Below are 17,437 nucleotides of genomic sequence, written 5' to 3'. Positions count from 1 at the left end.
CCTGATGGGTTGACTAATGGGAAAGGAGAAAAGCGACTATAGAACTCTGGTGGGAAACGAACACACAACACACAACAACATTCTCATCATGGGTCTACTTCTTGGCCTCATCCCAGTCGGACATGCCAAATACCTCACCAGGAAGGCGTACAAAATCTCTAGTAACAGATCCTACTGCTAGATGAACAAACTAGGACTAGTCTAAGACCATTGTTCTTCGATAGAAAATGGGTTTAATGTCCAGTTTGTAGACAAAATGATACTTTAAGTGGAGGTGTAATAATGTCTTGTCTGATTTTGTTAGAGAGTAGAATATTGGGGCAGCATCTGCAAGAATGAGGTGCTTTTGGTCTGTTGTGATGAGGAAAGAGCTGAGCCAAGAGGCACTTTTGGCTCTGCGGTTTTCAAAGTCTAGAGTTTGTATTTAAGTATTAGTATAAGTATTTAACAATTCTATCATGAATCTTTTTTTCACAACATTTTTCAATTACTCTCTGTTACATTTTCTGTTGATACTGACATGTTTACTTTCAATGGTTATATGAAAAATCTTTCATAGCAATTTTGAATATGATGTTACAAACGCATCTTGGTAAACAATTTGAAGTAGACATGACACATTTTCACCAAATTCTTGTGTGTAATGGCAACATGTTGATATGCAACCATTATAACCAGTGTGTGTCTCAGTGGAGCCCTCTGCTGGGGGAATATGCTTAAAATAAATTCAGCTCAGCGCAGCTCATTGAGTAGAGGAAGCAGAGTATTGTCAAAAAAAAGCAATCGGATGTTTTCCAAAATAACTTCCCAATTCGAATTTATTTAGCTCTATTGAAAGTGGTAGAAATGGAAACATCTGTGAAGGTTGTAGCACATGTTTGACCACAATTTCGCAGACGATATTTTCATTGGTCCTTACTAACGCCGATAAAAGTAGTTTCCTGGCTCTCTTTAATGCTTTTTTCAACACATACAAAAAGTGAACTTAAGTAACCTAAAGACAGTAAAGTAGTACATGTTTTGTTATACACTCATAATTAAGGCTAGTTATTGGTGTAATCAGTGGGAGTACTTATACACCTTTACCAAAAACCACCACCACTTCGTAGTGGGGTTTAAGTGACCCTTGCTTTAGAGCTTCATTGCTATTCTCGCTGTTGCAGTGTCGGCTAGTTTCATGCATTCAAAACCTCCATTCGTCTGCATCTCTGTCGACATTCAGCGCTGCTTTGAAGGGGGTCTCGCAGGCTGACCTCTGAGCGTGGGCAGCTTCTCTCGGCCTTCGCTGCTGGAACATGGCTGCTCGCGGTGCACACGAGTGGGTTTGAAGGAAAAGAACGCAGAAACATTTGCATATTAGGAAATGCCTCGATCTGTGCGGCGCCGCTTGAGGGGCATTTTGTTTGTGTCATCTTCATCAGAATGAACCAGATAAATGGACATTGGAAATGTCAAGCGTGTGTCCACGCTAGCTCTTGAAAATGCCAAACCTCTTATGTTAGAAAGGTGATCGTGATTAAATGGCATCATTGAGTGGCCACTTGAAGAGCACTGGATTAGTCTGAAGTTTTCATTCAGTTCTCTTGTTCTGGCTCGTTTTTTAATTTGACTGAATCAACCAGCCTTCCTATTTCAAAGCCCGCCTTCAAAAGGATTTGAACATGAAATGTGTTGCAGGCTGAGCTGACCAGTCGCCCTTATACACTTGATCAGCTCTTTAAGGAATGGAACTATGTCTCTGAGAATAGAGAAGACGATGGTTTAAAGAGAAGGGTAGATCTATAGGAGTCACACCTTGATCGGACAAGGTCTCAGGAGTTTACTAGACCACGTTTACTGTATGGATAATGACCCACTCATCACGAATCTTGGTTCTAAGACGTATTTCTCCTTTCAGGGCTTAAAACAATACTTGGTCAGTAGCTACGTTGGTGGTGTCTCCCAAGGCAACCAAGTCCTCGATGAAGGACCATGAGAGCAATTCAAATCAGAACCTTGTGTTGGACCCAAGCCCAGACAGTTGGTATCATATAGTATCTCAGACGTTGGCAAATTGTGGACCCTTGACTCTATTTATACAGCCAGCATGAATTAATGCTTTAAAACTGACCATGTTTTTGATGGTTGTCTAACTATTGTATAACTAGTTCAACTGCATATAATGTTTGTTTTAAGACATTTTTTCTTATCTTCGCTCTCTTTTATTGATCCTTTGTACATTTTTTGAAAATTACGTGCTTTTATATCAAAAATGGAATTTACGTTAAATGACATTACATACCTTTGGTTTTCAATGCTTTTAAAACATTCTGAAAAATGCTTTATTTCCTTTAAATTAACTACATTTAAAAATTAAGCAATATAACATCTGATTTAGACTTATGTTTATTTAAAAAGAATAATTATTTACTTATTTATTCATTTATTAAAGATCTTGTCCCTTCTTTTTTATTCAATACACAGTCACAGTATAAAATGTGGCCCCTGAGGAAAAGTAATTGTCCACCCCTGTTGTATCTTCACATGCAAGTCATAACTAAAACCCTTAAAAGGTGTTAATTGCTCTGAATGTAGCAGCTCCTGAAGGGAACAGACGTGATAAGAACAAACGATAAAATGGCAGAATTTGAGGTTTGGACTTACGGTGTTTAACAAACCCCAGTAAAAACAAATAATATTACAGAACACAGTTGGATTATCAAGTGCAAATTCACACTTTCTATTGACAGACAATACAAACAGGGACTGGTTCTTTGTACGTTCTCTTCATGCTTATAAGTAAGTATGTAAGTAATGGTTATGTACATTTTTCACAGCCACTTTGGTTTCCTCCCACAGTCCAAACACGTTTCAAATGGTGATTCTTAAGAGTCCAACAGTTTGAGTGCACGTGGGTTACCTGTCTATATATGGCCAGTGACGGTCCGGTGCCTGTAGCTGGGGTAAGTCCAGATCCATGCAATCACAGAAAAATGCAGTTTCCTGCATTAGATAATTGACAAAGCCAGTTTAAGACTGCCTCAGTCTTTTATTTACAATTTCGCCCCAAAGATGATGTGTCATTACAGGCCTTCAAAACGAAAAGATAGTCCTGTTATAATTGCTTTTTCTCTGTTTGTTGTTTTAACGTGCAGTGTGTCTCGAGGGATCTGTGATTTGAAATGTTTCATCTGGTAGATAAGAGAAAAAACATTCTTACCCACTGGACACCCTTCTGGGGTTGGTGAAATATTAATTGAATTCTCAGAGTGAACCTTTTTTATACTTTATCTCCGTCATTCCTCAGCTTTATCTCAATCTATTCCCAAGAGGTGGTCAACGCAGAAAGTGGGGCATTTTATTGATTGAAATGCAACCTATGCAAGAGCAAAACTTTAAATATGACCCTCTCTCTCTCTACAGGAGGTCCACGAGATCCTGAAGGAGTATGAGCTGAAGTACTGCTTTGTGGATCGCAACAAAGGCACAGGTAGACCTCACACTGATATGACTGTTTTTCAACCCTTTATGAACTTTGAAAGGGTCATTTTTCTACCTATTCACTGGAACTACCCGCCAAAGGAAGTTAAATACAGTCCATTTCATCCTTTATATGTCACTCATTCTTTAAAACAATTGATCGTTGATTATGATGAACAATACTTGCATCAACAATTGAGACCTCAAATACACAGTCGTATACATTCAAGTAAATACCTCCATAATGTCCACAATCATGTGTGTGTTTTTAGCCATGGAAAACTTCCGCAACCTGTGAGTTAGGTGTTGACTTTGCTGTTAGTTGTGATAACCCTTATATATTATAAATATTAGAATTATCTTTGTATCTAATCGGTTAATCCAATAAAGGAAAACTGCTCTTTTTACACTGCAAAATGTATTTTTCAAAACAAAGTGATTGGTTATTAATATTATAGTGGAATCAACAAAGAGATGTATATAAAAACACTACATTTGTTATTACAGCATTTTACTTTCTAAAGTAAAATTGTGAAGCGCCAGATTTTGAATAGAACCAAATTCTGCTGTATTAGGAAAAAAAGAAGCCAGATTTTTTTTTTTTTAAGTTTTCCTTGATAAAAACATGCCGACTTCAAATATTGTGCTCGACAAAAGGGCATGATACCAGAGTATTATAACAGTCGTCACTAGGAACTGAACCGTGGTCGATTAGGTTCTACATTCTGGCGTCTTTTTGCTGTTTGAGTCTAACTTTGAACAAGAACACCTGCCACTGATGAAACACCTGCTGTTCTCCACTTTAGGAAGGATAAAGTATTATCTTATTTTAAAATATTATGTTTAAAAAATCCCTAATGCTTGACAAAAAAACAGTCAGTGTATATAGGCGTACCATAACATCCGTACTCTGGCTTGGGAACCTCTTGGCATTTAACTCTGTGACAGTATATTGAATAAACCCTTTCAACCTACACCCCGAAGTGAGACCGTCAACAGGCCGGTCTGCAGTCTCTTGATGGACGCCCTCCTGTAGTCGTCATTAGGAACCAAAACCCGGCTTTTCCTTGACAGCCTTGACACTTTAATTGGGCAACTTAAATGTCCGTCTCTCTCTAGAGAGGGACTCCTTAGTGTATTTGACAGTAAACGTCGAGATGAAAAAATTCCCCACCATCACACCGGACAGTTTTCAGGCTGGGACTCCTCAGAGTTACCGCGTGGATGCATCCAACATGATGTAAGAGCTAATGTGAGTAGTTTTTACACGCTTCGCTTAATAAAAGATAATACGTTTAGTCAAATCTGTTCGCTTATTTGAGATGTGGAAAGGATTTAAAGGCATAACTGTTTATAGTGTCTATCCTCGTAATCCTCTTAGTGTTCAACACACAGAGCCTCAGCCGACCCTGTGCCCCCAGAGTGTGTCCCTTTCCAGGGTAAACTTGCACACACTCTATTTTTAATCGGAACAGTCAGCCAGGAACCATGAAACATAACACTTTTAGAAGAAGAAGAAGAAGCAGAGCCGTTCACAGCTGGGATATCAAAGCAGAGCCCCGTTTGAAAGGTTAATAGTGTTGGGGAGTAAAGGAGACCCTGATGAAACGCGGCGTCCAACAACCCCTGTTCTGGTCTAATTAGCCTGGTCTTGGACTTGTACAGTATGTGTGAATGTCAGGGGTAACCAAACCAGTCGCCAGTCTTCCTGTTGGGGGGTCAACCCGAGCTCTAGTTTGACTCAAAGTTCTGGGCTCGTGGTCACAGATTTTATGATTATAAATACCACTGTGATGAACCCTGGAACGACTTCGGTCTCTGCAATCAATTCTGGAGAACTTGAGTTTTCCAACAAGTTCCTGCGACAGCTGCTCACATTTCAAATTGTTCCAGCAGCCATCCAAAAAATATTACATTTTGTGAGAAAGTTAATCAGATGATCCGTTATTGATTTGAAAGCATTAGCATTATATATTCTACAAACTTGGGTTTGATCCAGAAATATGGCAATGCATCAAAAAACTTCTCTGATAAACATTTCTGCGTCCGGCAGCTTATAATTGTAAAAGCCCTCGATCAACACTGTTGCTGGCACCGTTCATGCAGGTTCTCTTGTTGTGAAACGTCAAGTCATATTGCCTTGACGGTAATGGGCGACGCCTGATGAAGTATCTGCTTTTAAGGTGCGTTCCATTCCCAAATTACCCAATTACCAAAAGGGCTGCTTTCTTTGCCCATCTATCTGGACGTCTAAAATATTTCATTGGCTCAGCCAGCTGTCAATTAAAACTGCTGATTTGGTGTTTTTAAAGATCCCTGGATTATACTAAATGTGTTGGGGATTGCGTGTTCCACCTCATTACTGAACTGGTCCACTCTAAAAACAAAATTCCTGACTTCCAAAATTAATTTATCTCTTCACTGCGGTGACAATATAGGGAAGCGAGACTCTTGTGAATGTATACATACCTTTAATTTCATGAGTGACAAGTAATTTAAATTCCAATGTATGTGATTTTTTTCATAACACACGTTGCTTTTGTTACCAATTTCCTACCTGGATGGTCATACAACAATAATAATAATAACTATTAACGGCAGATTTTACTTTATAATGAAAAGGAAATCAGTTTTATTTTGCAAAAAAACTGTAGTAGAAACCCAGCTTCTGAAGTTTTGAAGTCAGAGATTACTTGGTTCATGAAAACCTGACAGAACTTCATCAAGTGCTCTCAAACTTCACTCATTTTCTACTCACCCCCATGTTGACCAAGGGTTGGGATTATTTTCAGAGTAATCTGTTCCTTTTTAGAGCTATAGACAAAAATGTAAGACGATTTAAAAGTAGTGACTGGAGCTCAGTGGTCTTTATCTTCGCCCAAAATGACGAACTTAAAATCACCCAAATACCTCAATGTTGCTCATCTGTAACTGTATTTAAAATGGACTCACATTTTTGCTTATAACTCTAAAAATCCCAACCCTTAGTCGACATGAGTGCGAGTAGAAAATGAGTGGAATTTTAAATTTTGGGTGAAGTCTCCCTTTTAAGTTTCTGTTCATTGGATATTAAGCTAGGTTATAAAAGTTTTAACCTTGAATTACTGAGGCTAATTTTAGATTAAATGGTGTTAATGGTTGTTGCCAAGATGCCAAAAATAACATAGTGTGGCCCAAGGGCAAAATACGGCCCTCTAAGTCATTTAATGTGGATCCTTTTTATGGAGTTCAGTAATTGGAGTAAAACTTTGTTTTGAAAAAGAGACAAACGCATATATAATGATGATAAATTAAGCCATAAATGACAATATACAGTACATATTAAAAAAACAGACTCATACTTCCTTTTAGTTATAAATAAATGTTGTTCCGCCTGTGACTTGGACTGCCAAAAATATTTAGAAAGCTCTAATGGGCCTGAACATGCTTTGACTTTATATAAACTGGAGCTACTGAGGTCGTCATTGGGACTGACCGGACATCCATGAGGGAAGATGTTTGACGGGATGAGGATAGGAAAGTCCAGGAGGCTGCCCGTGATGGGAGATGACCTCAAACGAGATAAAAAGATTAGTCTGAAGGAATGAAACATGAATAAGTAAAGCTCGCGTGGTGAACTAATAGCCATCTTACAGCCATAATAGCGTGTGATGGATTTTTAAAAGTCATTGATTCTCATTAAATTGAGAGGAAAGTGCTGAGTGTGCTGTTTGTTGAGCGGGCAGAAAGAGTCTTGGTTTGGGTGCAGCCTCAGCAGACAGGATTCCCTCTGGTGTGTGTGTGTGTGCGTGACTCTGAGTTTATCTAGTATCTCGGGGGAGATTTTCGCCTGCCCCCCACAAACCAAACATGCTTTCATCGCTCCATAGTTCGAATGAGCGAGGCATTTCGGTTTCCAGTGACGTACACTAGCCGGCGTGTGTTTGTTGCACCTCGTATCCAGACGAGCTCTTGTTTCCTGGTGTGTGTGTGTTTAATAAGGCAAGAGGGTTGGTGAAGGACATGAGTGTTTATGTGTGTGTGTGACACGGGAGTCAGCCTAGACTTGCCGGGCGCTGGGTAAGATTTCATGGCAGCTGGATGGACTCCCAACCAACTGTTCGCACCAGCTCCCCCTCGACTCCCTGCCTCCCACCTCTTCCCTGGATACGTTTGAATCCACTCCAAATCTGCATCTTTTAGGTACTTTCCGGAGGTTTCTGCCAAAGATTTTTTTGGGATAACTGGTAGTGAACGACCTTGAGCATCACAGTCTAGAACAGCAACACTTGGAAAAGATATCAAGAAGTGAAATCAAAGCTGAACATTTGGATCAGGATCTGTGTGTTTGTGTCACGCCAGAGACCGAACACTCTTCACACTGGCTATCAAAATACAGATAGTTGTGCAAGAATGTGGGATGTGACCGCACACGAACACACCTGGTGCGTGCAGACTCCAGCCTGTCGCGATCATATGATGGCATTTCTTCACGGTAGACTTCCAGACGCTGTTACTTTAAAACTTGTGTGTGTACTTGTGTATGAAAGTCAGTGTTTTCATTAGATTATTAATCTATCCTTGTATGTCCTTCCTTGCTTGTCAGCCTTTAGCCTAGAGTTTTCTACAGGGAACTGAAAACGAGGGAAAAAAAAAGTTCAACCTACAAGACAAAGTCGAGTAACAAAAGCTTTTCTCAGGTAAAAAAAAACAAAAAACAAGATAAAAATTAAACTATAGAAAATAAGGTCCGTCTCAAATGTTTAAAGAAGGAAAAATATCTTTATTGAATAAAAAGTTAAGAAAGAAAAGGTCTAGAAAAAAATACCACTCTAGAAAACGATGTCTGGCAAGAAAAGGTGTCCCTTAAAAAATGTGCTAAAAAAAATCATGTTTAAATCTGCAAAAACCCTTATTCAGAAAACAAAGTCAAGTAAACCAAATGCTTAAAAAACCAGGGGCCTCATGTATAAATCAATTTGTGGATTTTCTACTAAAAACGGTCCTACACTCAAATAAAGAAAACATTTTATTGCATGTATAAAAATACTTGGATGTATGAATACCAGCACTTTTCCTTTGTGCATCCCAGCCAATGTGGAATGAAACGCAGACTTGTTTGTCTCTTGCCACGCCCTAATTTACATATTTAAATCATATTTAAAGTGTGGCCCAAGGGCAAAATACGGCCCTCCAAGTCATTTAATGTGGAACCTTTTTATGGAGATCAACAATTGGAGTAAAACTTTTTATTGAAAAAGAGACAAATATAATGAAAATATATTAAGCCATAAATGACAATATACATATTAAAAAAACAGACTCATACTTCCTTTTAGTTATATATACATTTTGTTGCACCTGTGACTTGGACTAAATGTATCAGAGTCCGTGATTTTCAGCTCTACGGTAAGAAAAAACAAATGAAGCGCATACTTTATTTACAGATTCGATCAGGGGATTATTTGAAACATCTTAAAATGAAGTTCAACAAGAATAAAAGTGTAAATCAGTAACTTAAAGCCCTGAGTATTGATGATGAAGATGGTCTGATTGTTTGAGCTTCATATAGATGTGTGGTGCAGCTGTGCACACATAAAATAAAAGCATTTGTTGACAAATTACAAACTAACAAATCATGTGACAAGTGTGTTTTTCAAGGAGATCGCTTTGATCAGGGGTCACATGAGGTAAACCGACTTCGGCTGCTTTCTTTCTGTTTTCACTTTGATCAATTTGTTGTGATGTTGTCACAAGAAAGTCTGTGACTCTCATAGAGAAGGACAAGCGATCAGACACTGATTATTTTGTTCGTTATATTATAAATACAAGGTCATAATTCCTTTACATTTTTTCTGAACAGCGTAAAAAAAAAGTGGATTAAAATATTCAGTATGAAACGATCGATGTTGTCTTAATAAATACAGATCATCAGTTTGGTGTATGAGAACATATTTATATGTTTGTGAATAATTTAATATTCACTCATGTAAATAAAAAACACTTGTGTGTCCTAATTTTTGATCAATATTCATCGTTCATGTTATCTGATGTGAACATTTCAACGTGACTAGTGAGGCTGACAGTAAATAAGGATGAACGCGACCAACAAACACGTCGGGAAGTCCGTCCTTTTTAACACTTTTTTCCTAATGGATAGATATGGACTTGGACGTGGAAAAGTATGTCTGCACGTTTTTTTATGTTTTCGTACGACCTCTTATGCCCCAGGTTGAGAAATACTACCAAAGAAAAATCAAAACAAACCAATTGTAGGAAATAGAGGTCTTCCTTTTGAAAAATGGCAGAAAGTAACAGGTTTCTTAGAAGACAATTTCAACAAGCAAGCTCTACAAAAAGGTCCATTCTAGAAAACAAAGTCAAGTATTACTCAGAAGTCAAAAGTCTATTTGAAGAAAGAAAATACTTCTGTAGAAATCAATTTCAATCTGATTTCTTTTGTTTTTGGGTGTACGGCCATTCACTGAAAAGCTGATGTCAGGAGCCAAATCATTTGCGTGAAGTTATTCACGTGATGGATTTGACCTGAAGAGACACAAAACCTTCATCATTGAAATGAAAATCGTGCAGTTATGTTCATATTCTTGGAGCGTTTGTTTTCAAGCCTTTTGGCTGTAATATATGCTCAATGAAATATTAATCGTGCTGCGCAAATTAAACTTTCATCCCTGACATTGTTCGCACAAATGGTTTCGGTATCTTCGAATAATGGAAATAATTCACTCAAGCATTCGTCGTTTTAATGGCTTCTCAGGCAATTTTTATGATGAATCCCAGCATCTCTAGCCTGAGGAACTTCTCATACTTTTCTTTTAAACGCAGTTTAGCTGCTAGCATCTCAACCGTCGCGCTGATTCAAGAGCCTGGAACAGCCTCCGCCTGCTGCTGCGCCTCATGACCATATTGGTCGACGGAGCCGTCGCCTCGCTTGTACTTATTAGGTCATACTGATGGGAGTGTTTGTGTCTGTGTAGACATCAGTGTTGATGTTACACATGTCCTGCAGTGTGTGTGTGCTTTTCTGTCTTCGCTTTGACTGTTGCTTCTGCTTCCCTTCTAATAAGGATTTCCCCTCACAGGCATAAGTGACGACCACTGCCTTAAATAACGAAAGTAAAGGTCAAATCATCTTTAAAGTTTTTCACTTGTCATCAGTTGCTCATCATTAAAATGAAAGATTTTCCTGCCTTGATTGCTAACTTGTTAAATCTGACCCTTAAAAAACAAATAAATCCAAGAAGTGAAAGTCTACTCTACGAAACAAAGTCCAGGAAAAAAGCGAAGAGGCAAGTTAACTCTAGTCAAGAAAGAAGAGTCTTAGAAAACATGATCAAGAAAGTAGTCGAAACAAAGTCATGTAAGAGGAGTCTAAGAAAACAAAGTCAGGTAAGAAGAGTCTAAGAAAACAAAGTCAGGTAAGAAGAGTCTTAGAAAACAAAGTCAGGTAAGAAGAGTCTTAGAAAACAAATTCAAGAAAGAAGAGTCTTAGAAAACAAAGTCAAGAAAGAAGAGTCTTAGAAAACAAAGTCAATAAAGAAGAGTCTTAGAGAACAAAGTCATGCAAGAGGAGTCTAAGAAAACAAAGTCAGGTAAGAAGAGTCTAAGAAAACAAAGCCAGGTAAGAAGAGTCTTAGAAAACAAATTCAAGAAAGAAGAGTCTTAGAAAACAAAGTCAAGAAAGAAGAGTCTTAGAAAACAAAGTCAGGTAAGAAGAGTCTTAGAAAACAAAGTCAAGAAAGAAGTGTCTTAGAAAACAAAGTCAGGTAAGAAGAGTCTTAGAAAACTTGATCAAGAAAGAAGAGTCTGAGAAAACAAAGTCAAGAAAGAAGAGTCTGAGACAACAAAGTTGAGAAAGAAAGAAAAATCAGGTTAGGAAAAGTAAATTCTTAAAATAAAATCAACCCCAGAAAACATTTCAATTCAAAAAATTGTTATTTAGAAAAAAAAGTCAAGAAGTATTGCTTAATAAACTACATTTAAAAACTATTTTTTCAAAAGAAAAAAATGAACAAAAGAAAAGTCTTCCTTAAAAAAAAAAGTGAACATAGATTGTTAAAGCGCTTTGTGACCCTGGTCTAGCTTTACAAATAACTATTACTAACTTACTTACTTACTTACATAAAGTAGGAAAAGTCAACATGGTTGCTCTCATTAGTTTTGATGCTGCCGATACCGATCATATAGAATTCTTCAATTTAGTTACGATAAATGCTACTGACTACATGCTCTGGAAAAATGAACCATGAAATCACCTCAATTAAAACCAAAACATGTTTTACTTGCTTCATAAACATAAAACAACACAAAAACCTTAGCAATGCAACAACCAAGTCAAAAGGACAACTGAGCAACACTTTAGATAGATGGATGGGTGGAAGATTAACATTGAGTATCATCTTTTCACTCCTGCCCCCAAACTCAGAATTATACAATCTAATATCACGTGGAATGAATGAGTCCCTGAGTCTATATGTGTTGCATCATGGGAGAAGCATTCTTGCTCCATCTGCTTCTCTGCTCACTGATGACAGTGTTCAGAGGAAGACTGTCATCATCCATGATGGACAGTAGTTGATCTCCTCTCTGCAAACTTTACCTTTTCCGAGATGAAAGGGGTTGATTGGTGAACGCGGACACAAAACTCTAAGAAACGTTTGTCCTTAACTCTGCTTAAGTATAGAAAGATATTCACATAGATCGTAGCGTTTACAATTCTAAGCTTGTTTTTTTCCACGACGGACCATGTGTCGGCTCACGTGGTCATCCTGGGAAAATGATTTCCTGCAACAGCACTTTCATTCAGCCCTTCAATGGCTACAAAAGCTGTTAGCAGGTCTGAGAATGATTCCGTCAGTTGATCCCGGTGGCCGGTTGTTTGTCTCTCTGCCAGTCCAGCAGAAGTCCGCTGGTATGTGGACCCTTTCACCGGTGCTGTGGTGCACAATGACCGGAGTAATCCAGGGAATCCCAAACTTTCAATAGAGCCTTTTGTGTTTGATGCTGCGCTGTCGGCTGATCAAAACAACACATGCAGGATAGAAGCCTGTCGGCACGTCTGTCCGCGGGACCCTCGGACAACACACAACACACACACTGAAGGGAAAAGGTGTATCTGGAAAAAGTGGATGGTTCAGCTGACATTCTGTACGACTGCATTAAAAACAACTATTTTGCACTGAGGATTCAATCTTTAGCGACCTAAAGATACAAAATCTTTTAGCACTTGTCTGTCTCTAACTGGCAAATTAATTTTCCTTTAATCAAAGTTTTACTGTTTTGTATAACTGTCAATCATTTCTGTTCCTTATCTTAAACATTGGCATCATTTATAGATCCCCGTATCAAAATAAAATAACTTTGCGGGCCAGATTTGACCCCTAAGCTTTCAGTTGAGGATCGGGATTTTAATACATGTTATAAACCAGCACTGACTTTTCTTTGACATCCACTAGATTGTTGACATTGTTATTTAAATAATGAATCTATTATTAAAGGAAATTAGACCATACATTTTTTGATCTTTATCATAATAAATTATATTTGATTCACATACATCTATATATGTAAAATACTGTAAACCTACAGATAAATATTTGGATTTCATTTCCCAGAGATTAGTTGGGTTTATGATAAGATTTAAAAAAAATTAAAGCAAATGGTCTTATATAATAAATGTAAGAAATCATTATATACTGTATATACAGTATGTTGATTTAGATATGGTGTAGCTGAAATAAGCCGTGTATAATTGACAAAGGATGGTTTAAAAAGTGTATTTGAAAACAAAATAACCCCCAAAAGAGGAACTTACAGTCTTTCAATGACTGATATGAGTTGAAATTCTGTAAAGCTCCCTTAATCACAATTTAATGTATGTGGTTTGAATTACATTAAAATGACAATTTTGACAATTTTTATTTTATATATACATTTATAAATGTAATTCACATCAGAAACCATCACTGCCCTTCCTTTTTACATCCACCAGATTCTTGTTATTGTTACAGAAAAAAAATTCATCTTCACTAATAATTATTTTCCACATATAGAAGTGATAACTGCACTTCTCTTACTCAGCAGTTATTCTTTCGTCGAGTCGAGCACTTCTGCTTTAGTTTACATTTTTGTTTTTAACACCTCGACGCTACTCTTCTTACATTCTTCTCTTTGTTGTCCTACTTCCTGTCGTCGGCGGCAGAGTCTGTCTGTCGATGTTCTAATTGCTTCCCTGGACGGCAACTTGTCTCCGCTCTGTCGCTCTCGCCGTCCCGACTCTCCGACATTCTCTTTTTGTCTTCTCCGTCGTCATCTGTCCATCTGTCTCCCTGAGAGTCACTGGGATACGAGTCAACACTACATGAATGGGAAGTGGCTGACGCGGCCGAACAAGATTGGAGCTAACTGGCTGTCGGGAAGGAGTCTTGTCACTTTTCTTTTTAGGTGCGAATCAGTGGCTCTGAATTATGAATGAAGCAGAGCAGCCGACACACCTCTTCCCGGCGAACAACACCTCGCCCTGAGCGAGATAATGATGATGACCTTTTTCAATTTGCGGCTTTATTGTTTTCCGCTTCACCTCATTGCGGGTTGACGGACGACAAATGGAGACGGAGCGGTGTAAACAGGAGAGTTGGACAAAAGACAACAACCAGAGTTGCACCCGCCTCACTTGTTTCTCTCTCGAGTGTCTTTCTGAAGCGTATTTATGTCAGTGTTATCAGAATTAAAGAGGGAAATTCAATACTTTTAATGTTGAAACTGTTATTGAATTATTTTTAATTTTTAATTTTCAAGATTTTAATTTTAATAATTGAATTAAAAAAAATGTATTTAAAGGTTTAATTTTCTTTTAATTCATATTGTTTTACTCATTGGGTTGACATGTTGTTGTTTATTTTAAGTATTTGAATTGTTAAATTCAATAGTTTCTATGAAAAAATCATTGAATTTTAAAAATCGAATTCAATAGCTTTCATTTTAAAAGGTCGTATTTATTTAATAATTAAAATGTTTAATTTGTATATTGAAAGTAGATTTTAATAATTTCATTTAAAAATGAAAACAGTTTGATATTCTTATTCCAGTATTGGAAAAATAAATATTTCAATATTTTTCATTAACTGCCAAAATGTTTATACTGAATTTAAAATGCTATGAATTCAAAACATATTGAATTTGGAACATTTACATTTACATTTCAATGATTAGAATATTAATATCAAACCCAATGTGTAAAAAAAACATTTTTATAAGAAAAAAGTGCAACTTTCAAATATATAAATAATTGGATTCAATTATACCCCCCCCCCCAAAAAAAACTTGATGCTTAAAAAAAAACACCATTTCAATAACAAAAATTCAAAGTTTCAATATTTTAAACATTACATTAATTTGTTTAATATTCTGAAGGCACTGATATACTTCCATAGCTAGTGAAAAACTATATTGAAAACATATACAGAAGATCCTTTAATGAACAGAAACTGGTCTGTTTTTTTTTTATCTTGAAACATCTCGTGTAGAAGGTAGTTCCCCAGAGAGAGTTGAGGTATAAAAAGGTTGTACTCGCATTATTAAAGAACTTGTTGTTATGAAAAGGGGAGTTGATGGGCGTGTGAGTGTGAAGGGAATGGATGGATGGAGAATAAAGGTTACAATTGATTTTTTTTTTTCAAATATGGAACGCAGACGGAGGCGGAGGCGGTGACAGCAGGGATGAGTGACAGATGGACCGAGCCTCGTAAATAATGAATGGATGAGTCGGCTTGAGACTTATGGCTGAAAGTTAAAGGTAGACCGCGAACACGTTGTTCGATCTATGTGGTGACAAACACACAAGAAATAGCATTTAAAACGGCTTTCTTGTAATTCAGATGCGAGTGTCTGCGAGAGAATCTTTGGCAGGAGATATTGGAGCTGTAGGTGGTTCTAGTAGGTGGTTGTTCCTGGGTGTTGCCAAGTCTTCCACCCACTCAGTCACCTTCAAGTATCTTCATGTGTAAGTGATGGTTTTGGTGCTGGAAGTCATGTTTTTAGACAGCATGTTAGCTGTAAAACACATCCGTCCATCAACTTTAATCCCCAGATGAATTGCTGTCGACACAAACATCACATCCTTGAGCCACAAATGATTGGAAACTTTGTTTTGCTGGTCCAGAACAGGATACTGAATGCTCTTCCTCTCCAGAACTACCTTGGATCTTTAGGTCTAAAAAATGTGAACATGATGGTAGGTAGTTAGCAGATAAATGGATGGATGGATGCTGTACATAGAAGGTAGATGCATAAAAAGGTAGAACGTTGGACGGGTAGATTGATGGAGAAGACATGTGTGGATGAATGTTCGTCACCGTCATCGTTTTACTGCTCGTCTTGTTCGTCGGATCAGAAATGGATGAAGCTCCGCTGATGCTGTGGGACTCAAAAGGCGGTCGTCGCTCAAACACTGTGCTTCAGGGTCGACTTGGAGAGCGCGGCTGAAAGGTTGACGATGAGACAGAGTGTGGGAGTGTTGGAAAAAAAAGGAGAGAAGGACACTGCGTAGAGGGATGAGAGAGGCTCTCAAGTGTTCGCTCATGTAGATTGTGGGCAGATTTAAAAAGGCTTTGTTGACCACGGTGTGCTGAAAGTATCGCTGCATGTTAAACCAGGTTGTTTTTCTTCCATCGTTCGGTCAGGCCCGGGCGTTGTCCGGCCCCTGATTAAACATTGATCCAGGTTTAAGTGATGTTTCGCTGCGTGATGTGATCTGAGGATTTACTCTCTGTGCTCTGGCGTCTCGAGGGTCCTCGGGGGCTCCTGGTGCCTTCTCGCTGCTCGTCCCTTGATGGATGTACGCCGAACAAGAAAGTCATATTTTTCACAAAGCGATCATCCCTCTCGACTTGTCGTGTCTGCTCCAGAGCACTGATTATCAATGTTGTTCAGGTCGACGCTGCAACGGTGATGTAATTTACAAACATCTTCCGTCGCTCTCGGGTTTCCTCCCATCAGGCTTCCATCTCCGAACAGTCGAATGAAATCATGGACGTCATGAGCAAGGCAGCATTTCAACCTTTTTCTCCGGGAGAAACAAGACGAATAGAAAGATTTGTTTTAAGGACTGATATCTGTTCATCATATATTTCAAACCATTTAAATTAAATATTCAATATATCTTAAATTAACATTTTAGCTTTAAATGTAACAAACCTAAAACAGTTATCTCACTTAGAACGTAGGAATATATTCTTGATATTATCAACAAAAACGTCTGGACATACACTCATTCTTTTCCTTTTATTTCATTAGTCGTGTCTCAAACTCAAACATTTTTGATAGAGGGCCATTTTGCAAAACTGGTGGTATTTACACTGTTATATTTAATATTAATATTATAACAATAAAAAAAATAATAATAATATTTTTCCTCTCATGAGTTTAACATACTAACATACAAATCTAGTTGTTGAAACTGGTTGACGAGGTTTTGAGGAATCTAATCGTTTGTCTGTGGTGTCCTTAAAAGAAACAGTGTCTTTGTAATAGCTAATATATAAAAATAATATTTACAAAACGTGATTAACTATCATCTGTATAGTTTAAGAATTAAAATAGTATACTTTTAATGATAAATAAATATATTTGAATTTGTTTTTTAAAAGGTGTTTTTTTTTTGTGGATATGCTAGATATGATATCTCCAGTCATCAGTCATTGACTTAAAAGCAAAAAATGTAATTTACAAACCTCAAGTTGTAATGATTTACACAATACATATGATAGGGGGCAGCGAAAGGCACCCAGGGCTGACTTTGGTTATGCCTGTTTTAAAAAGTCATTGATTTAATAAACTTCAAGACGCTAAATAGGTGCAGTCATGTCTTCTGCAGCTAAAGAATCTATGAAATCTCGCAGAATCCCAGTGATGACTGAGGACTAGAGGATACAGTCGACTCCAGCAGCTTTAAAAGCTGATGTGAGTCAAGTACTCGACAATA

At 37.6% G+C, this 17,437-nt stretch overlaps 1 protein-coding gene across 1 annotated transcript in view; it reads left to right on the top strand.

Moving 5' to 3' along the window:
* Positions 1-17,437, top strand: part of raver2 (ribonucleoprotein, PTB-binding 2) — a 67,464-nt gene that overhangs the window by 15,028 nt on the left and 34,999 nt on the right. The window contains exon 2 of the mRNA XM_087784968.1: positions 3,403-3,469. Coding sequence (XP_087641094.1) covers positions 3,403-3,469 — 67 coding nt within the window. The remainder of the gene's footprint in view (positions 1-3,402; positions 3,470-17,437) is intronic.

This window comes from Callionymus lyra, chromosome 2 (genome assembly GCF_982586985.1).
Source record: "Callionymus lyra chromosome 2, fCalLyr1.hap1.1, whole genome shotgun sequence".
Classification (NCBI taxonomy): Eukaryota; Metazoa; Chordata; class Actinopteri; order Syngnathiformes; family Callionymidae; genus Callionymus; species Callionymus lyra.
Note: the sequence above shows the minus strand (reverse complement) of the source record. Positions and strands in the feature narration are given on the sequence as shown.